The sequence below is a fragment of the Somniosus microcephalus genome, chromosome 19 (assembly GCF_052327205.1).
Source record: "Somniosus microcephalus isolate GS21.2 chromosome 19, FLI_Smic_1.0, whole genome shotgun sequence".
In the NCBI taxonomy this organism is placed as follows: Eukaryota; Metazoa; Chordata; class Chondrichthyes; order Squaliformes; family Somniosidae; genus Somniosus; species Somniosus microcephalus.
In genome coordinates, this window is record NC_141005.1 from 76,514,120 (window position 1) to 76,536,634 (window position 22,515).

Here is a 22,515-nt window from a genome sequence, read left to right on the forward strand (position 1 = left end):
AGGCGGTATAGGAGGCCGGGGACGGAGGTGCGGGCAGGTGGGCGCCGAAAAAGCGGCCGGCCGCACCTCCACCTTAACTCGCGCCACTACCGCCACAGGTAGGCCCCTGTGTACCGGTCGCTATTTGCGGCCGGCGCTGAGGAGGCAGGGGCAACCAAATATGGCCATCGGGGCGATAGCGGGGCGCTGCGCACACCGATGACGTCATCGGTGGCGGCGCAGCGCTACAGGCTAACGCCGCCATTAGCGCCCCGCTAAATATCGCGGTAGGTGTGGCCAGTGGCGCAAAAGCCACTGAGTGCCCTCTTTGGGCGCAAACTGGTGGCGCAGCCCACTGAATTTCTAGGCCATAGTGTTTATGTGGCTGCTCCAGTTAAGTTTTTGGTCAATTGTGACCAGTAGGATGTTGATGGTGGGGTTGTAAGACATGTGGAATTACCCCTCATCCTATCCAACAGTTTATAGCATTCAGACCCATGGAACAGACAACACAAAACCCAAGGATTTCAGGGAAAAACTTTCTTTTACTTAAAAATCAGCTAGAGATTTCCAGTAAGCATCTAATAGTACTGTTGCATATAACAATTCCCTATTATACTTAAGCATACACAGATCTATTCCTTTACTTTAAACTCAAGCGATCATAAGCAAACACCACATACATACTAATACCAGCAAGTGGTCGGTTCGGTGAAGACTGGACGTACGACTTTAATTGGCAACTGACCAAGTTGCCCCGACTGCAGCCCCGAGTGTCTTTTAGCAGCACTTTTTATACCCAAAAACCTGGGCAGGCCCCTCAATGCGTATGTGTCCCAAACTGTGTGACAAATGGTCAGCAGTTGTTTTCCTCTTCTTATCACCTAGTCAGTTAATCAGTGGGCCCCCAAGGCCATTCACACCATTTGCCTGAAGATGTTCCTGTCTTTGTAACGCCCAACCATTGGTTCCTGCTCAGGGTCTGTCGCTTCCTTATCTGATTAACAGTTTGCAGCCGCAGCCATTTTATTTTAACATTTGTTCAGCAGAAAGTCTCTTGGCCTCTCAAGGCATGCTGGTACATTAACTTTGGTCAACTTTTAAGTTTCGTCAAGTTACAGCAAATTTTTACAGTAAATGGCATATTCTTACAAGGGAATTGGTGATAGTAATGTGTTGCTTGTCAAGGGGTGGTGGTTAAACTCTCTTGTTGGAGATAGTCATTGCCTGGGACTTCTGTGGCATGGGACTTTAGAAAGTGATCTTCGGAACTTAGGGCCTAGATGGCTGAAGGCACAGCCATCAATGGTGGAGAGAAGGGGGTGGGGGATGCACAAGAGGCCAAAGTCAGAGCAACATAAAGTTCTGGGACGGTTGTAGAGGCTGGAGGCGGTTACAGAGAAAGGGAGGGATGAAGTTAAGGGAATTTAAACAGGAGGATGATGATTTTAAATTGGAGATGTTGAGGACCAGGCCACTTAATGCATGGAGAAAGTTGGCACAAACAAGTTAATCAGTGAGTTAAAAGTAGCACACCAAGGGAATTAAACTACTTGATAGTACAGGCATCCCCAATGGGTATCAGTGATGCACACTGTTGGGTGATTAATTTGCATATTAAGATGACTCAGAGGTTTACATTAATCCATAAATATTTTCCTTTAGGTCCCTGTTTTACGAAACGACTGGTCAGCCACGTAAATTTGTGCAGTACCCTCAGCTTGCCAAAACACTGAAGATCATTGCAGAGCAAGGACCTGATGCTTTCTACAGTGGTAAGATCGCACAGGATCTCCTCGCAGACATACAGGAAGAAACCACTCGTCAGAATTTCTCAGGTATTTCTCTTCTTACTTTGTCCCGTGCAATCTTAGGAATAATAGAATTAAAGAGTGTCAGTGGTGATAACGTGATTCAGTGCTGTAGGGACGGCACTTTCAGGAGATTTCAGTGGTCCAACCTGTGACTTTCTGGCTAATAATTTTAATGGACAGAGCATCCAAGCACCTCAGGTGTAACACTCCCCGGTGAGAGCGTCGGATCATGGAATCACCCCTTCGAAGAGTTTCTTATTTTGCTATTGCTCTGCATCGCCTTTGAACCTCATAGCTGTCATGTTACCACTCTGCTTATAGTCTGTCATATTGAACAGGGCGCCCGATCCAAAATGGCAGGCGTGCACTTTAACCACCCATGTCACGCCTGAAAAACCTTTACCCATTGAGGGAGCTCTGGTAGATCATAACTAGTCATTGGAGGGAAGGAAGGAGAAAACAAATGGAGAGGAAGAGGGAAAGAAAGGGGAAAAAAAAAAACAAATTAAATGAAGAGCCCCAGTCATTTACCTCCATTCCATAACCCTTGGCGCATCAATACACTGCCAGGAGGGCAACAGGTCGGGTGGGCAACTCTGATTGGACATGTTCCTGGTGGTTTCATCACCTGACCTCCCACCTCCAATCAGCCCACCCCCCACACTCCCGTCATTGGTTGCCCGACACGTCAATCCTCGCCCCGTCGTCCAACGGCCAATTAGCAAGTGAACAGACCCTCTGTTACCTAATTGGATGGCTGTCAGTAAATCTGTCATTTTTCTCATCTCCAATATTTGTAAAACCAATAAATAAAAGCGGTCAAAGAAAATGAAACTAAAAAAAAATATTTTTAATGGTCCTACGATTTTTCTCCTGGGTTGCTCGCAGCAGTGTCTTGGAGGTGAACCTTTAATTCCTGGAGACTCCAGGGCAATCCCGGAGGGTTGGCGACCTGCTCCTGATCACACCTCACTGTCTGAGCATTTACTAATGATTCGGAGTCATTTGATTTCACTGCTTTCTCCCTTTGTGTAGGCAGCACTTTAACAATTGAAGATTTGAAACAGTACAAAGCTTCAGTGATGGAGCCCCTGAATATTTCACTGGGTGACTACGTGATGTACTCTCCACCCCTGCCCACAAAGGGAGCCATTCTCAGCTTCATCCTCAACACACTGAAAGGTAGTTAGAGCTATACCAGTTCTGATGAAGGGTCATCAACCTGAAACGTTAACTCTGTTTCTCTCTCCACAGATGCTGCCTGACCTGCTGAGTATTTCCAGCATTTTCTGTTTCTGTACCAGTGTCCGTCCATGTATCTGCCACTTTATGTATGTCTGTTCATTCAGGTTTTCTCTCTGTTTATGTTTCTGTCTATCTGTATCTGTTTGTCCGGGTTTTCTCTCTGTTTATAGAAACATAGAAACATAGAAGATAGGAGCAGGAGTAGGCCATTCGGCCCTTCGAGCCTGCTCCGCCATTCAATGAGATCATGGCTGATCATCCAAATTCAGTACCTGGTCCCTGCCTTCTCCCCATATCCCTTGATCCCTTTAGCCTTAAGAAATATATCCAACTCTTTCTTGAATATACTTAATGAACTGGCCTCCACCGCCCTCTGTGGCAGAGAATTCCACAGGTTCACCACTCTCTGGGTGAAGAAATTCCTCCTCATCTCAGTCCTAAATGGCTTACCCCTTATCCTTAGACTATGACCCCTGGTTCTGGACTCCCCGGCCATCAGAAACATCCTTCCTGCATCTAGTCTGTCCAGGCCTGACAGAATTTTATAGGTTTCGATGAGATCCCCTCTCAATCTTCTAAACTCCTTATAGGTTTCGATGAGATCCCCTCTCAATCTTCTAAACTCCACTGAGTATAAGCCCAATCGACACAATCTCTCCTCATATGTCATTCCTGCCATCCCAGGTGTCAGCCTGGTGAATCTTCGCTGCACTCCTTCCATGGCAAGAACGTCCTTCCTTAGGTAAGGCGACCAAAACTGCACACAATACTCAAGGTGTGGTCTCACCAAGGCCCTGTACAACTGCAGCAAGACTTCCTTGTTCTTGTACTCGAACCCTCTTGCTACGAAGGCCAACATACCATTTGCCTTCTTAACCGCCTGCTGCACCTGCATGCTTACCTTCAGCGACTGGTGTACAAGAACACCCAGGTCTCTTTGCACTTCCCCTTCTCCCAATCTATTACCATTCAAATAATAATCTGCCTTCCTGTTTTTGCCACCAAAGTGGATAACCTCACATTTATCCACATTATAGTGCATTTGCCATGTTTCTGCCCAATCACCCAACCTGTCCAAATCGTGCTGGAGTTTCACGACATCCTCCTCACAGCTTACCCTCCCACCCAGCTTTGTGTCGTCTGCAAATTTGGAGATATTACATCCAATTCCCTCGTCCAGATCATTAATATATATTGTGAACAGCTGGGGTCCTAGGACCGATCCTTGCGGTACCCCACTAGTCACTGCCTGCCACTCGGAAAACGACCCGTTTATTCCAACTCTTTGCTTTCTGTCCGCCAACCAGTTCTCTATCCAAGTCAATACCTTGCCCCCAATCCCATGTGCATTAACTTTGCACGCTAGTCTCTTATGCGGGACCTTATCGAAAGCCTTCTGAAAGTCCAAATACACCACATCCACTGGTTCTCCCTTATCTATTTTACCAGTTACATCCTCAAAAAATTCCAGTGGATTAGTCAAGCACGATTTACCTTTTGTAAATCCATGTTGACTTTGTCCGATCCTGTCACTGCTTTCCAAGTGCTCTGCTATTACATCTTTTATAATGGACTCTAGCATTTTCCCCAGATAGATGTTTCTGTCTATCTGTATCTGTTTGTCCGGGTTTTCTCTCTGTTTATGTTTCTGTCTATCTGTATCTGTTTGTCCGGGTTTCCAAGCAGTTTCTTCCCATCAGCCACCATAACTTGATTGGAAGACCTGTGGAATCCCCAAAGTGTAAACTCCACTGATCCAGAGTTTCCGCAGCTCTTGCAACAAAGATCATGACCGGGAGAACCCCAAATAAAATCCTATTTCTTTCCTTTCTGTCGGCTGCAATGGGAGCCACTGGCTGAGGCACCTTGTTAGTGCAGATTAGAGAGAGCTTTACTCTATATCTAACCCGTGCTGTACCTGCCCTGGGAGTGTTTGATGGGACAGTGTAGAGGGAGCTTTACTCTGTATCTAACCTGTGCTGTACCTGCCCTGGGAGTGTTTGATGGGACAGTGTAGAGGGAGCTTTACTCTGTATCTAACCTGTGCTGTACCTGCCCTGGGAGTGTTTAATGGGACAGGGTAGAGGCAGCTTTACTCTGTATCTAACCCGTGCTGTACCTGCCCTGGGGGTGTTTGATGGGACAGTGTAGAGGGAGCTTTACTCTGTATCTAACCCCGTGCTGTACCTGCCCTGGGAGTGTTTGATGGGACAGTGTAGAGGGAGCTTTACTCTGTATCTAACCCGTGCTGTACCTGCCCTGGGAGTGTTTGATGGGACAGTGTAGAGGGAGCTTTACTCTGTATCTAACCCGTGCTGTACCAGCCCTTGGGCTGTTTGATGGGACAGTGTAGAGGGAGCTTTACTCTGTATCTAACCCGTGCTGTACCTGCCCTTGGGCTGTTTGATGGGACAGTGTAGAGGGAGCTTTACTCTGTATCTAACCCGTGCTGTACCTGCCCTGGGAGTGTTTGATGGGACAGTGTTGAGGGAGCTTTACTCTGTATCTAACCCGTGCTGTACCAGCCCTTGGGCTGTTTGATGGGACAGTGTAGAGGGAGCTTTACTCTGTATCTAACCCGTGCTGTACCTGCCCTGGGGGTGTTTGATGGGACAGTGTAGAGGGAGCTTTACTCTGTATCTAACCCGTGCTGTACCTGCCCTGGGAGTGTTTGATGGGACAGTGTAGAGGGAGCCTCACTTTATATCTAACCTGTGCTGTACCTGCCCTGGGAGTGTTTGATGGGACAGTGTAGAGGGAGCTTTACTCTGTATCTAACCCGTGCTGTACCTGCCCTGGGAGTGTTTGATGGGAGAGTGTAGAGGGAGCTTTACTCTGTATCTAACCCGTGCTGTACCTGCCCTGGGAGTGTTTGATGGGACAGTGTAGAGGGAGCTTTACTCTGTATCTAACCCGTGCTGTACCTGCCCTGGGAGTGTTTGATGGGATAGTGTAGAGGGAGCTTTACTCTGTATCTAACCCGTGCTGTACCTGCCCTGCGAGTGTTTGATGGGACAGTGTAGAGGGAGCTTTACTCTGTATCTAACCCGTGCTGTACCTGCCCTGGGAGCGTTTGATGGGACAGTGTAGAGGGAGCTTTACTCTCTATCTAACCCGTGCTGTACCTGCCCTGGGAGTGTTTGATGGGGACAGTGTAGAGGGAGCTTTACTCTGTATCTAACCCGTGCTGTACATGCCCTGGGAGTGTTTGATGGGAGAGTGTAGAGGGAGCTTTACTCTGTATCTAATGCGTGCTGTACCTGCCCTGGGATTGTTTGATGGGACAGTGTAGAGGGAGCCTCACTTTATATCTAACCCGTGCTGTACCTGCCCTGGGAGTGTTTAATGTGACAGTGTAGAGGGAGCTTTACTCTGTATCTAACCCGTGCTGTACCTGCCCTGGGAGTGTCTGATGCGACAGTGTAGAGGGAGCTTTACTCCTGTATCTAACCCGTGCAGTACTTGGCCTGGGAGTGTATGATGGGACAGTGTAGAGGGAGCCTCACTTTATATCTAACCCGTGCTGCACCTGCCCTGGGAGTGTTTGATGGGACAGTGTAGAGGGAGCTTTACTCTGTATCGAACCCGTGCTGTACCTGCCCTGGGAGTGTTTGATGGGAGAGTGTAGAGGGAGCTTTACTCTGTATCTAACCCGTGCTGTACCTGCCCTGGGAGTGTTTGATGGGACAGTGTAGAGGGAGCTTTACTCTGTATCTAACCCGTGCTGTACCTGCCCTGGGAGTGTTTGATGGGATAGTGTAGAGGGAGCTTTACTCTGTATCTAACCCGTGCTGTACCTGCCCTGCGAGTGTTTGATGGGACAGTGTAGAGGGAGCTTTACTCTGTATCTAACCCGTGCTGTACCTGCCCTGGGAGCGTTTGATGGGACAGTGTAGAGGGAGCTTTACTCTCTATCTAACCCGTGCTGTACCTGCCCTGGGAGTGTTTGATGGGGACAGTGTAGAGGGAGCTTTACTCTGTATCTAACCCGTGCTGTACATGCCCTGGGAGTGTTTGATGGGAGAGTGTAGAGGGAGCTTTACTCTGTATCTAATGCGTGCTGTACCTGCCCTGGGATTGTTTGATGGGACAGTGTAGAGGGAGCCTCACTTTATATCTAACCCGTGCTGTACCTGCCCTGGGAGTGTTTAATGTGACAGTGTAGAGGGAGCTTTACTCTGTATCTAACCCGTGCTGTACCTGCCCTGGGAGTGTCTGATGCGACAGTGTAGAGGGAGCTTTACTCCTGTATCTAACCCGTGCAGTACTTGGCCTGGGAGTGTATGATGGGACAGTGTAGAGGGAGCCTCACTTTATATCTAACCCGTGCTGCACCTGCCCTGGGAGTGTTTGATGGGACAGTGTAGAGGGAGCTTTACTCTGTATCTAACCCGTGCTGTACCTGCCCTGGGATTGTTTGATGGGACAGTGTAGAGGGAGCTTTACTCTGTATCTAACCCGTGCTGTACCTGCCCTGGGAGTGTTTGATGGGACAGTGTAGAGGGAGATTTACTCTGTATAGTTACATAGATACTGTGAGCTATGGGGGCGGTTTGTGGTGGATGGACGGTATGTGGCCACCAGATGGAGACAAAGTCCCCCTCTCACTCCAGTCCAGGTGAAGGCCACACCCACCTCCAACACACCTGAGGCAAATCTACCCATTAGCTCAGGAGTTCAAAAGGCAAACTAGTGCATCCCTTCAGGGCCAGTGCCTGGGGAGAAGGCCAGTGCCCAGGGACAGGGACAGGGACAGGGACAGGGACAGGGACAGGGACAGGAACAGGAACAGGAACAGGAACAGGACTAGGACTGCTGTTGAGCAAACTAGTGCATCCCTTCAGGGCCAGTGCCTCAGGAGAGGGCCAGTGCCTGGGGACAGGGACAGGGCTGCTGTTGAGCAAACTAGTGCATCCCTTCAGGGCCAGTGCCTGGGGAGAAGGACAGGACACGGCCAGGGCTGCTGTTGAGGACCGGCTTGCGGCTGCCACAGAGAGGTCTACTGTTGAGCCCGGGTGGAATATTGTTTAGTCCTGAGAGCCTGATATGATCCCTGGACCGGCTGAGAATGATCCAGTGGTAAAGTAACCCTGGCTTATTGTTTTTTGGAGGAAATTGATTTAAGGACTGCCTTCCTAACCACCGTGGGTGATGGTTTGTTCTTCACTTTTCTTTTTCAACGTCATATGTTTTTTGGATTTTGCCAGACGTGAACCTTTTTTCCCCGTTTTCTAAAAATAAAACACAGCTAACTGCTGTTTTTCATTTACCAATCTTGTGACTGTGCTTGTGTCCTCCACCCCGCATCAACACACCCTTCAGTCTAGGTGGTGGTTGATTACAATACATAGAAACATAGAAGATAGGAGCAGGAGTAGGCCATTCGGCCCCTCGAGCCTGCTCCGCCATTCAATGAGATCATGGCTGATCATCCAAATTCAGTACCCTGTCCCTGCCTTCTCCCCATATCCCTTGATCCCTTTAGCCTTAAGAAATATATCCAACTCTTTCTTGAATAAATTTAATGAACTGGCCTCCACCGCCCTCTGTGGCAGAGAATTCCACAGGTTCACCACTCTCTGGGTGAAGAAATTCCTCCTCATCTCAGTCCTAAATGGCTTACCCCTTATCCTTAGACTATGACCCCTGGTTCTGGACTCCCCGGCCATCGGAAACATCCTTCCTGCATCTAGTCTGTCTAGGCCTGACAGAATTTTATAGGTTTCGATGAGATCCCCTCTCAATCTTCTAAACTCCAGTGAGTATAAGCCCAATCGACACAATCTCTCCTCATATGTCATTCCTGCCATCCCAGGTATCAGCCTGGTGAATCTTCGCTGCACTCCTTCCATGGCAAGAACATCCTTCCTCAGATAAGGTAACCAAAACTGCACACAATACTCAAGGTGCGGTCTCAACAAGGCCCTGTACAACTGCAGCAAGACATCCTTGTTCCTGTACTTGAACCCTCTTGCTACGAAGGCCAACATACCATTTGCCTTCTTAACCGCCTGCTGCACCTGCATGCTTACCTTCAGCGACTGGTGCACAAGAACACCCAGGTCTCTTTGCACTTCCCCTTCTCCCAATCTATTGCTATTCAAATAATAATCTGCCTTCCTGTTTTTGCCACCAAAGTGGATAACCTCACATTTATCCACATTATAGTGCATTTGCCATGTTTCTGCCCAATCACCCAACCTGTCCAAATCGTACTGGAGTTTCACGACATCCTCCTCACAGCATACCCTTCCACCCAGCTTTGTGTCGTCTACAAATTTGGAGATATTACATCCAATTCCCTCGTCCAGATCATTAATATATATTGTGAACAGCTGGGGTCCTAGGACCGATCCTTGTGGTACCCCACTAGTCACTGCCTGCCACTCGGAAAATGACCCATTTATTCCAACTCTTTGCTTTCTATCTGCCAACCAGTTCTCTATCCAAGTCAATACCTTGCCCCCAATCCCATGTGCCTTAAATTTGCACGCTAATCTCATATGCGGGACCTTATCGAAAGCCTTCTGAAAGTCCAAATACACCACATCCACTCGTTCTCCCTGATCTATTTTACCAGTTACATCCTCAAAAAATTCCAGTAGATTAGTCAAGCACGATTTACCTTTTGTAAATCCATGTTGACTTTGTCCGATCCTGCCACTGCTTTCCAAGTGCTCTGCTATGACATCTTTTATAATGGACTCTGTTACGTCCGTGTATAAGAAGACACTGCGGAGAACGGTACAATAGGTGTTTACTCAACATGGCTCAGACTGCAACTGATCTGTACAGATTACTACTCAACGTTATATACAGGTGTGGTCACTGCCGGTACTACAGTATACATGAGCTGTAAAAAGTAGTTCCCCTCTTAAAGGTACATACATTACAATTCTTCCCCTTTGATATTAACAGTACCATAACACTCATTTAACAATTAAATATCAAACTAATTACAATGAACACTTTTAACATGCAACATTAGCTGAAAATAGTCTATTTATAAATTCAGTCTTTGGGGAGGCTTCTTGATCCTTTCTGGATAGCGCCTTTCCCAAGTGTCTTGCTCTTGGTGCGGAGGCGATTCTGGCCCCCTGTCGTCGGTTGGTTCATCAGCTTCCGATGCTACTGTTTCTGGGGTAGATGCTACCTGTACGTCGGGTTCATCACCAGGTACGTATGGGCGAGGCATGGGGTTGACTTGTTCCTGTGACTCTAAGATCTGGTCAGCATGGCGTCTCACGATGCTCTCCCCAACGTCCACTGTGTACATTAGTGGGCCCTGCCGTGTGCATATCGTTCCTGGCTGCCATTTTTCTGTTCGGTAGTCACGGGCCAAGGCTGGTTGCCCTACATTGAAGCTCCTTGTTGGCTTCTCATGGATGTGCTGGAATTGCTTACTCTCAACATCTCTTCGTACGTTTGGTCTGAGCAAATCCAGGCGAGATCTTAACCTTCGGTTAAAGAACATCATGGCTGGGGCCTGGTTGGTGACTGCATGTGTCGCATTCCGGTAGGCGAACAGGAAATTGTCCACCTTGTGCTGCAGCGGAATGTTGTCATTGTACATAGCCTTTATTGCCTTCTTAAAGGTTTGTACGAACCTCTCAGCCAATCCATTTGTGGCTGGATGATATGGGGCGGATGTGTAATGCCTTACCCCATTCTTTTTCAAGAACCTCCGGAACTCTTCAGACACAAACTGTGGTCCGTTGTCGGAGCAAATCTGTTCTGGCAAGCCATTCCTGGCAAAAATGGTCCATAGGACTGCAATAGTTTTCTCCGTGGTGGTGGAGGACATTTTGATGACCTCAGGCCATTTCGAGTGTGCATCCACTGCTATTAAAAACACTGAGTCCATGAATGGACCAGCAAAATCAATATGCACCCATTGCCATGGAGATGAGGGCCACTCCCATGAGTGTAGAGGGGCCTGTGGTGGTGCATTTTGGACTTTCTGGCATCCTGAGCAGCTCTTGGTCAGGTCCTCGATTTGTTTATTGACTCCCGGCCACCACACATAAGCCCTGGCTAGGCTTTTCATTTTGACCCCGCCCAGATGACCCTCATGAAGCTCATTGAGCACTCTATCCCTTAACTTGGGTGGAATTACCACTCGGGATCCACACATCAAGGTCCCCCGGCACACTGACAGCTGTTCTCTCCTTGTCGAGAATGCTGGCAACAGTGAGTCGCCATGTGCTGGCCATCCCTTCACCGTCAAATCATATACCCGAGACAGTGTCGGGTCATTTCGGGTTTCCTTTTCGATACCAGCGTTAGTTACCGGTAGGTATTCAACTATAGTCGAATGGAATATTTCGACAGGATCCACTGCTGGTGCTTCCTCCGCAGTAGGCAGTGGCAGGCGTGATAGCCCATCAGCATTTCCATGCTGTTTCGTGCCTTATATTCAATCTCATAGTGATGCGCCCCTAGAAAAAGTGACCATCTTTGTAGTCGTTGCGCAGTCATCACCGGAACGACCTTCTTCGGATTAAAAATGGAGACAAGAGGCTGGTGATCAGTCAGCAAGGTGAATTTCTGCCCGTGCAGATAGTGATTGAACTTTTTCACTCCCCACACTAGGCTGAGGGCCTCCCTGTCAATCTGGGCGTAGTTACGCTCGGCTGAGGCTAGTGATCGTGACGCAAAGGCTATTGGCCTCTCTGAGCCGTCCGAGAATTTGTGCGACAGCACCGCTCCAATGCCGTAGGATGACGCATCACATGCCAACCGAATTGGTAATGCTGGGTTGAAATGGGCCAATACCTCTTTCAATGTGATTAGTGTTTTGCTCTTCTGGAAAGCTCGTCTACATTCGTCACTCCACTTCCATGGCACCCCAGTTTGCAGTAGGGTGTTCAGTGGGTGTAGTATTGTCGACAAATTTGGCAAGAACTTATGGCAGTAGTTTACCAGCCCGAGGAATGACCTCAGTTGTGACACATTTTCTGGTGCTGGAGCCTTGACTACTGCCTCAGTCTTTTCTGGGGATAACGTGGCCACAATTATCAATAACGTGGCCACAATACGAGATTTGTTTTCTAAAAAACTCGCATTTGGGGCGGTTAGCTCGGAGCCCATATTCCTGCAATCTAGTGAGCACCTGCTCCAGGTTGGCAAGGTGATCACTGTCATTTTCGCCCGTGACCAGGATGTCGTCCAAATAACACTGGGTCCCTGGGATCCCTTGCAGGACTTGTTCCATTGCCCTCTGCCAAATAGCCGGAGCTGATGCTACCCCGAATACCAGCCGGTTGTATTGGTAGAGACCTTTATGGGTGTTGATTGTGAGGTATTTTTTTGATGCTTCTTCTACCTCCATTTGCAGATACGCCTGGGCCAGATCAATCTTAGTGAAGCGTTTTCCTCCAGATAGCGAGGCGAAAATACCTTCAATCCGCGGAAGTGGATATTGTACGGTGTGAAGGACCGGGTTCACTGTTACCTTAAAGTCCCCACAGATGCAAACCTTCTTTGGTTCCCCAGGCGTGCTGCTCAACGACTTTTTCATCACCGGGACGATGGGTGTAGCCCACTCGCACCAGTCTACCTTGGACAGTACACCTGAACGTTCCAGACTCTCCAGCTCTGCTTCGACGGCTGGGCGGATCGCAGAAGGTACCGGTCTGGCCTTAAAAAAATTTTGGGCTTACGTTTTCTTCAATTTTAATCATCGCTGTCATGCCTTTTAGTGTTCCGAGTCCTTGCTGGAACACTTCTTTCGCGTCAGTTAGGGTCTTTGACAGTCGCCCAGGTGTGAAGTCGTCATCCTTTGTCAGCCACAGCCAGTGCCTGTATGGAATGCCAATCCAGTTGTATTTTCCAGATCCATTCACGTCCCAGTAATGGTGGTACTCCATCTTGCAATACATACAGGTCTAGTTTTGGTGTTTCCTTACCGTTATATATAACGGTCACCCTTATTTTTCCTTTGGGGTAGACATTTTGCCCCGTGTACGTCTTCAAAATAATTTTTGTGTCTCTCAAGGGTATGTGTGAGAATAGCCGCTCGTAGTCCCGTCGGTTTATGACTGTTAGGGCTGATCCTGTGTCCAATTCCATCTTTACCTGGACTCCTGCTATCTTGAGAGTGACCCAAATGGTTCGGTGATCCTCCGTTGTGATCACATTATGTAGTTTCAGACAACTCGGTTCCCTGCTTTCGGAGTCATTATCACTCTTTTGTTCGTCTGAACTATTCTCCGTCATCTTATGTACCTTCTGGTACTTTCCTTTAGTAGGTTTCTTATTGCTGGTATTCTTTCCCGACCTGCAGACTCGTGCTATGTGTCCTGCTTTTCCACACTCTCTGCACACTTTGTCTTTGAACCAGCAATCATTCTGGTCGTGTGTTGTTCTGCCGCAGCGATAGCACTTCTCTGTTCCATATGACATTTCGTTTGTGCCATATTCTTGCGGTCTCTGTTGTATCTCTGCAGCGCCCTGTGCTGCTGCTTCATATGATACCGCAATGCTGAAAGCCTTTTCTAGCGTAAGGTCCTTTTCAGATAAAAGCCGTTTCTGGGTTCCTTCACTTTGAAGCCCACACACAAACTTGTCCCTTAAGGCATCTGTCAGTCCCGCTCCAAACTGGCAGTGTTTCGATAGTTTGCGCAGTTCTGTTAAATAATCAGCATTGCTTTCATCCTTATGCTGGTTCCGTTTGTGAAACTTGAATCTTTCTGCTATCCGCAGCGGTGTGGGGTTTAAATGTTCCTTTAGTATCGTTACTATGTCTTCAAAACTCTTTTCCATTGGCTTCGTTGGGGTTACTAGATTTTGTAATAAACCATATGTCTTTGCACCCATTAAATTTAACAATACCGACGCTTGCTTGTCATCTGACACCCCATTTGCCTTGCAGTACACCTCTATTTGTTCGACATATGTAGTCGAATCTTCGACTTCATTGTCAAATGCGGTGATACTGCCACTCTTCGGCATTTTGGGTGTGGTTTAAAATGGTGTCTCCCAATGGCTTAAAATGGCGTCTCCCGCGCTTTCCTTCCTCCCCCGCTGCTGCCGACGCCGCTCTCGGCGGTCCTCGTGGCAATGGCGGTGCCTCGCGGGTTTCTTCACGTCTCTCTCTCCCTCTCTCCGACGCTGCTCGGCCCCTGAACACCGGCTGCGCCCTGTGCGCTCTGCCCTCTCTCTCCCCCGTCAACGCTGCTCAGCCCTTTGTTGTGCCGCTTGGTCGGGCGCTAGCCCGCCGCTGTCCGGGAAGGGTCTGCGCAGTACCTGTTGCCAGCCCGTTTCGCTGTACCACCTCGACTGGAAAGCCAAGCCTGGCTCTCGACAGCCTCCCCCGCAATTCTCGAGTCTCTGCTGGATGACTGGGCGGTTGCCCGTGGTCGACGCCCGAGTCTCTGGCCTTGACCTCCAATCCACTGATCTCCAGGAACGAATCCCCGGGAGGTGATGCAGAGTTGCAGGTAGGTTCGAACCTGCCTCGTCGCCAATGTTACGTCCGTGTATAAGAAGACACAGACTGCGGAGAACGGTACAATAGGTGTTTACTCAACGTGACTCAGACTGCAACTGATCTGTACAGATTACTACTCGGCGTTATATACAGGTGTGGTCACTGCCGGTACTACAGTATAAATGAGCTGTAAAAAGTAGTTCCCCCCTTAAAGGTACATACATTACAAACTCTAGCATTTTCCCCACTACCGATGTCAGGCTTACCGGTCTATAATTCCCCGCTTTTTCTCTACCACCTTTTTTGAATAGTGGGGTAACATTAGCTACCCTCCAAACCATGGGTACTGTTCCAGAGTCTATCGAGTTCTGGAAGATGACCAGCAATGCATCTACTGTCTCCAGGGCCACTTCCTTAAGTACCCTAGGATGTAGATTATCAGGCCCTGGGGATTTATCGGCCTTCAAACCCGTCAACTTCCCCAACACCATTTCCCTACAAATACTGATTTCTTTCAGTTCCTCCCTCTCATTAGTCCCTATGTTCCCCGACATCTCTGGGAGGTTATTAGTGTCCTTCTTTGTGAAGACAGAACCAAAATATGTATTTATAATTGGTCAACCATTTCTTTGTTCCCCATTATAAATTCCCCTGATTCTGACTAAGGGACCTACGCTTGACTTCACCAATCTTTTTCTCTTCACATATCTATAAAAGCTTTTACAGTCAGTTTTTATGTTCCCTGCAAGCTTACTTTCATAATCTATTTTCCCTTTCTTAATTAATCACTTTGTCCTCCTTTGCTGAATCCTAAACTGCTCCCAATCCTCAGGTTTACTGCTTTTTTTGGCCAATTTATATGTCCTCTCTTTGGATCTTATGTTATCCCTAATTTCCCTTGTTAGCCACGGATGTGTCACCTTTTTTGATTTATTTTTATGCCAAACTGGGATAAACAAATTCTGTAGTTCATCCATGCGATCTTTGAGTGTTTGCCATTACCTATCCACCGTCACCCCTTTGAGTAACGTTCCCCAATTAATCCTAACCAACTCGCGCCTCATACCATCATAGTTCCCTTTATTTAAATTCACGACCTTAGTCTCTGAGTCAACTACTTCACTCTCCATCTTAATGAAGAATTCTATCATATTATGATTGCTCCGAACCAAGGGGCCTCGCACAACAAGATTGCTAATTAATCTTTTCTCATTGCATAATACCCAGTCTAAGATGGCCTGATCCCTAGTTGGTTCCTCGACATATTGGTCCAGGAATCCATCTCCAGGAATTCCTCCTCCACAGTATCGAACCCGTGCTGTACCTGCCCTGGGAGTGTTTGATGGGACAGTGTAGAGGGAGCTTTACTCTGTATCTACCCCGTGCTGTACCTGCCCTGGGAGTGTTTGATGGGACAGTGTAGAGGGAGCTTTACTCTGTATCTAACCCGTGCTGTACCTGCCCTGGGAGTGTTTGACGGGACAGTGTAGAGGGAGCTTTACTCTGTATCTACCCCGTGCTGGACCTGCCCTGGGAGTGTTTGATGGGACAGTGTAGATGGAGCTTTACTCTGTATCTACCCCGTGCTGTACCTGCCCTGGGAGTGTTTGATGGGACAGTGTAGAGGGAGCTTTACTCTGTATCTAACCCGTGCTGTACCTGCCCTGGGAGTGTTTGATGGGACAGTGTAGAGGGAGCTTTACTCTGTATCTAACCCGTGCTGTACCTGCCCTGGGGGTGTTTGATGGGACAGTGTAGAGGGAGCTTTACTCTGTATCTAACCCGTGCTGTACCTGCCCTGGGGGTGTTTGATGGGACAGTGTAGAGGGAGCTTTACTCTGTATCTAACCCCGTGCTGTACCTGCCCTGGGAGTGTTTGATGGGACAGTGTAGAGGGAGCTTTACTCTGTATCTACCCCGTGCTGTACCTGCCCTGGGAGTGTTTGATGGGACAGTGTAGAGGGAGCTTTACTCTGTATCTAACCCGTGCTGTACCTGTCCTGGGAGTGTTTGATGGGACAGTGTAGAGGGAGCTTTACTCTGTATCTACCCCGTGTTGTACCTGCCCTGGGAGTGTTTGATGGGACAGTGTAGAGGGAGCTTTACTCTGTATCGAACCCGTGCTGTACCTGCCCTGGGAGTGTTTGATGGGACAGTGTAGAGGGAGCTTTACTCTGTATCGAACCCGTGCTGTACCTGTCCTGGGAGTGTTTGATGGGACAGTGTAGAGGGAGCTTTACTCTGTATCTAACCCGTGCTGTACCTGCCCTGGGAGTGTTTGATGGGACAGTGTAGAGGGAGCTTTACTCTGTATCTAACCCGTACTGTACCTGCCCTGGGAGTGTTTGATGGGACAGTGTAGAGGGAGCTTTACTCTGTATCTAACCCGTGCTGTACCTGCCCTGGGAGTGTTTGATGGGACAGTGTAGAGGGAGCTTTACTCTGTATCTAACCCGTGCTGTACCTGCCCTGGGAGTGTTTGATGGGACAGTGTAGAGGGAGCTTTACTCTGTATCTAACCCGTGCTGTACCTGCCCTGTGAGTGTTTGATGGGACAGTGTAGAGGGAGCTTTACTCTGTATCGAACCCGTGCTGTACCTGCCCTGGGAGTGTTTGATGGGACAGTGTAGAGGGAGCTTTACTCTGTATCTAACCCGTGCTGTACCTGCCCTGGGAGTGTTTGATGGGACCGTGTAGAGGGAGCTTTACTCTGTATCTAACCCGTGCTGTACCTGCCCTGGGAGTGTTTGATGGGACAGTGTAGAGGGAGCTTTACTCTGTATCTAACCCGTGCTGTACCTGCCCTGGGAGTGTTTGATGGGACAGTGTAGAGGGAGCTTTACTCTGTATCTAACCCGTGCTGGACCTGCCCTGGGAGTGTTTGATGGGACAGTGTAGAGGGAGCTTTACTCTGTATCTAACCCGTGCTGTACCTGCCCTGGGAGTGTTTGATGGGACAGTGTAGAGGGAGCTTTACTCTGTATCTAACCCGTGCTGTACCTGCCCTGGGAGTGTTTGATGGGACAGTGTAGAGGGAGCTTTACTCTGTATCTAACCCGTGCTGTACCTGTCCTGGGAGTGTTTGATGGGACAGTGTAGAGGGAGCTTTACTCTGTATCTAACCCGTGCTGTACCTGTCCTGGGAGTGTTTGATGGGACAGTGTAGAGGGAGCTTTACTCTGTATCTAACCCGTGCTGTACCTGCCCTGGGAGTGTTTGATGGGACAGTGTAGAGGGAGCTTTACTCTGTATCTACCCCGTGCTGGACCTGCCCTGGGAGTGTTTGATGGGACAGTGTAGAGGGAGCTTTACTCTGTATCTAACCCGTGCTGTACCTGCCCTGGGAGTGTTTGATGGGACAGTGTAGAGGGAGCTTTACTCTGTATCTAACCCGTGCTGTACCTGCCCTGGGAGTGTTTGATGGGACAGTGTAGAGGCAGCTTTACTCTGTATCTAACCCGTGCTGTACCTGTCCTGGGAGTGTTTGATGGGACAGTGCAGAGGGAGCTTTACTCTGTATCTAACCCGTGCTGTACCTGCCCTGGGAGTGTTTGACGGGACAGTGTAGAGGGAGCTTTACTCTGTATCTACCCCGTGCTGGACCTGCCCTGGGAGTGTTTGATGGGACAGTGTAGAGGGAGCTTTACTCTGTATCTAACCCGTGCTGTACCTGCCCTGGGAGTGTTTGATGGGACAGTGTAGAGGGAGCTTTACTCTGTATCTAACCCCGTGCTGTACCTGCCCTGGGAGTGTTTGATGGGGACAGTGTAGAGGGAGCTTTACTCTGTATCTACCCCGTGCTGTACCTGCCCTGGGAGTGTTTGATGGGACAGTGTAGAGGGAGCTTTACTCTGTATCTAACCCGTGCTGTACCTGCCCTGGGAGTGTTTGATGGGACAGTGTAGAGGGAGCTTTACTCTGTATCTAACCCGTGCTGTACCTGCCCTGGGGGTGTTTGATGGGACAGTGTAGAGGGAGCTTTACTCTGTATCTAACCCCGTGCTGTACCTGCCCTGGGAGTGTTTGACGGGACAGTGTAGAGGGAGCTTTACTCTGTATCTAACCCGTGCTGTACCTGCCCTGGGAGTGTTTGATGGGCCAGTGTATAGGGAGCTTTACTCTGTATCTAACCCGTGCTGTACCTGCCCTGGGAGTGTTTGATGGGACAGTGTAGAGGGAGCTTTACTCTGTATCTAACCCATGCTGTACCTGCCCTGGGAGTGTTTGATGGGACAGTGTAGAGGGAGCTTTACTCTGTATCTAACCCGTGCTGTACCTGCCCTGGGAGTGTTTGATGGGACAGTGTAGAGGGAGCTTTACTCTGTATCTAACCCCGTGCTGTACCTGCCCTGGGAGTGTTTGATGGGACAGTGTAGAGGGAGCTTTACTCTGTATCTAACCCGTGCTGTACCTGCCCTGGGAGTGTTTGATGGGGCAGTGTAGAGGGAGCTTTACTCTGTATCTAACCCGTGCTGTACCTGCCCTGGGAGTGTTTGATGGGGACAGTGTAGAGGGAGCTTTACTCTGTATCTAACCCATGCTGTACCTGCCCTGGGAGTGTTTGATGGGGACAGTGTAGAGGGAGCTTTACTCTGTATCTAACCCGGGCTGTACCTGCCCTGGGAGTGTTTGATGGGACAGTGTAGAGGGAGCTTTACTCTGTATCTAACCCGGGCTGTACCTGCCCTGGGAGTGTTTGATGGGACAGTGTAGAGGGAGCTTTACTCTGTATCTAACCTGTGCTGTACCTGCCCTGGGAGTGTTTGATGGGACAGTGTTGAGGGAGCTTTACTCTGTATCTAACCCGTGCTGTACCTGCCCTGGGAGTGTTTGATGGGACAGTGTAGAGGGAGCTTTACTCTGTATCTAACCCGTGCTGTACCTGCCCTGGGAGTGTTTGATGGGACAGTGTAGAGGGAGCTTCACTCTGTATCTAACCCGTGCTGTACCTGCCCTGGGAGTGTTTGATGGGACACTGTAGAGGGAGCTTTACTCTGTATCTAACCCGTGCTGTACCTACCCTGGGAGAGTTTGATGGGACAGTGTAGAGGGAGCTTTACTCTGTATCTAACCCGTGCTGTACCTGCCCTGGGAGTGTTTGATGGGACAGTGTAGAGGGAGCTTTACTCTGTATCTAACCCGTGCTGTACCTGCCCTGGGAGTGTTTGAGGGGACAGTGTAGAGGGAGCTTTACCCTGTATCTAACCCGTGCTGTACCTGCCCTGGGAGTGTTTGATGGGACAGTGTAGAGGGAGCTTTACTCTGTATCTAACCCGTGCTGTACCTGCCCTGGGAGTGTTTGAAGGGACAGTGTAGAGGGAGCTTTACTCTGTATCTAACCCGTGCTGTACCTGCCCTGGGAGTGTTTGATGGGACAGTGTAGAGGGAGCTTTACTCTGTATCTAACCTGTGCTGTACCTGCCCTGGGGGTGTTTGATGGGACAGTGTAGAGGGAGCTTTACTCTGTATCTAACCCGTGCTGTACCTGCCCTGGGAGTGTTTGAAGGGACAGTGTAGAGGGAGCTTTACTCTGTATCTAACCCGTGCTGTACCTGCTCTGGGAGTGTTTGATGGGACAGTGTAGAGGGAGCTTTACTCTGTATCTAACCCGTGCTGTACCTGCCCTGGGAGTGTTTGATGGGACAGTGTAGAGGGAGCTTTACTCTGTATCTAACCCGTGCTATACCTGCTCTGGGAGTGTTTGATGGGACAGTGTAGAGGGAGCTTTACTCTGTATCTAGCCCGTGCTGTACCTGCCCTGGGAGTGTTTGATGGGACAGTGTAGAGGGAGCTTTACTCTGTATCTAACCCGTGCTGTACCTGCCCTGGGAGTGTTTGACGGGACAGTGTAGAGGGAGCTTTACTCTGTATCTAACCCGTGCTGTACCTGCTCTGGGAGTGTTTGATGGGACAGTGTAGAGGGAGCTTTACTCTGTATCTAACCCGTGCTGTACCTGCCTTGGGAGTGTTTGATGGGACAGTGTAGAGGGAGCTTTACTCTGTATCTAACCCGTGCTGTACCTGCCCTGGGAGTGTTTGATGGGACAGTGTAGAGGGAGCTTTACTCTGTATCTAACCCGTGCTGTACCTGCCTTGGGAGTGTTTGATGGGACAGTGTAGAGGGAGCTTTACTCTGTATCTAACCCGTGCTGTACCTGCCCTGGGAGTGTTTGATGGGACAGTGAAGAGGGAGATTTACTCTGTATCTAACCTGTGCTGTACCTGCCCTGGGAGTGTTTGATGGGACAGTGAAGAGGGAGATTTACTCTGTATCTAACCCGTGCTGTACCTGCCCTGGGAGTGTTTGATGGGACAGTGTAGAGGGAGCTTTACTCTGTATCTAACTCATGCTGTACCTGCCCTGGGAGTGTTGGATGGGACAGTGTAGAGGGAGCTTTACTCAGTATCTAACCTGTGCTGTACCTGCCCTGGGAGTGTTTGATGGGACAGTGTAGAGGGAGCTTTACTCTGTATCTAACCCGTGCTGTACCTGCCCTGGGAGTGTTTGACGGGACAGTGTAGAGGGAGCTTTACTCTGTATCTAACCCGTGCTGTACCTGCCCTGGGAGTGTTTGATGGGACAGTGAAGAGGGAGATTTACTCTGTATCTAACCTGTGCTGTACCTGCCCTGGGAGTGTTTGATGGGACAGTGAAGAGGGAGATTTACTCTGTATCTAACCCGTGCTGTTCCTGCCCTGGGAGTGTTTGATGGGACAGTGTAGAGGGAGCTTTACTCTGTATCTAACTCATGCTGTACCTGCCCTGGGAGTGTTGGATGGGACAGTGTAGAGGGAGCTTTACTCAGTATCTAACCCGTGCTGTACCTGCCCTGGGAGTGTTTGATGGGACAGTGTAGAGGGAGCTTTACTCTGTATCTAACCCGTGCTGTTCCTGCCCTGGGAGTGTTTGATGGGACAGTGTAGAGGGAGCTTTACTCAGTATCTAACCCGTGCTGTTCCTGCCCTGGGAGTGTTTGACGGGACAGTGTAGAGGGAGCTTTACTCTGTATCTAACCCGTGCTGTACCTGCCCTGGGAGTGTTTGATGGGACAGTGTAGAGGGAGCTGTACTCCGTATCTAACCCATGCTGTACCTGCCCTGGGGGTGTTTGATGGGACAGTGTAGAGGGAGCTTTACTCTGTATCTAACCTGTGCTGTACCTGCCCTGGGAGTGTTTGATGGGACAGTGTAGAGGGAGCTTTACTCTGTATCTAACCCGTGCTGTACCTGCCCCGGGAGTGTTTGATGGGACAGTGTAGAGGAAGCTTTACTCTGTATCTAACCTGTGCTGTACCTGCCCTGGGAGTGTTTGATGGGACAGTGTAGAGGGAGCTTTACTCTGTATCTAACCTGTGCTGTACCTGCCCTGGGGGTGTTTGATGGGACAGTGTAGAGGGAGCTTTACTCTGTATCTAACCCGTGCTGTACCTGCCCTGGGAGTGTTTGATGGGACAGTGTAGAGGGAGCTTTACTCTGTATCTAACCTGTGCTGTACCTGCCCTGGGAGTGTTTGATGGGACAGTGTAGAGGGAGCTTTACTCTGTATCTAACCCGTGCTGTACCTGCCCTGGGAGTGTTTGATGGGACAGTGTAGAGGGAGCTTTACTCTGTATCTAACCCGTGCTGTTCCTGCCCTTGGAGTGTTTGATGGGACAGTGTAGAGGGAGCTTTACTCTGTATCTAACCCGTGCTGTACCTGCCCTGGGGGTGTTTGATGGGACAGTGTAGAGGCAGCTTTACTCTGTATCTAACCCGTGCTGTTCCTGCCCTGGGAGTGTTTGATGGGACAGTGTAGAGGGAGCTTTACTCTGTATCTAACCTGTGCTGTACCTGCCCTGGGGGTGTTTGATGGGACAGTGTAGAGGGAGCTTTACTCTGTATCTAACCCGTGCTGTACCTGCCCTGGGAGTGTTTGATGGGACAGTGTAGAGGGAGCTTTACTCTGTATCTAACCCGTGCTGTACCTGCCCTGGGAGTGTTTGATGGGACAGTGTAGAGGGAGCTTTACTCTGTATCTAACCCGTGCTGTACCTGCCCTGGGAGTGT

General features: G+C 49.3%; 2 protein-coding genes across 3 annotated transcripts in view; both read left to right on the forward strand.

Moving 5' to 3' along the window:
* The window catches only part of LOC147104924 (serine/threonine-protein phosphatase 4 catalytic subunit-like), an 847,849-nt gene that overhangs the window by 619,897 nt on the left and 205,437 nt on the right, over nucleotides 1–22,515 (forward strand). The window lies entirely within an intron of this gene.
* The window catches only part of LOC147104926 (glutathione hydrolase 5 proenzyme-like), a 141,928-nt gene that overhangs the window by 67,345 nt on the left and 52,068 nt on the right, over nucleotides 1–22,515 (forward strand). For both annotated transcript variants that reach the window (XM_085962064.1, XM_085962063.1), the window contains exons 5-6: nucleotides 1,645–1,817; nucleotides 2,829–2,975. In XM_085962064.1, the coding sequence (XP_085818190.1) occupies nucleotides 1,645–1,817; nucleotides 2,829–2,975 (320 nt within the window). The remainder of the gene's footprint in view (nucleotides 1–1,644; nucleotides 1,818–2,828; nucleotides 2,976–22,515) is intronic.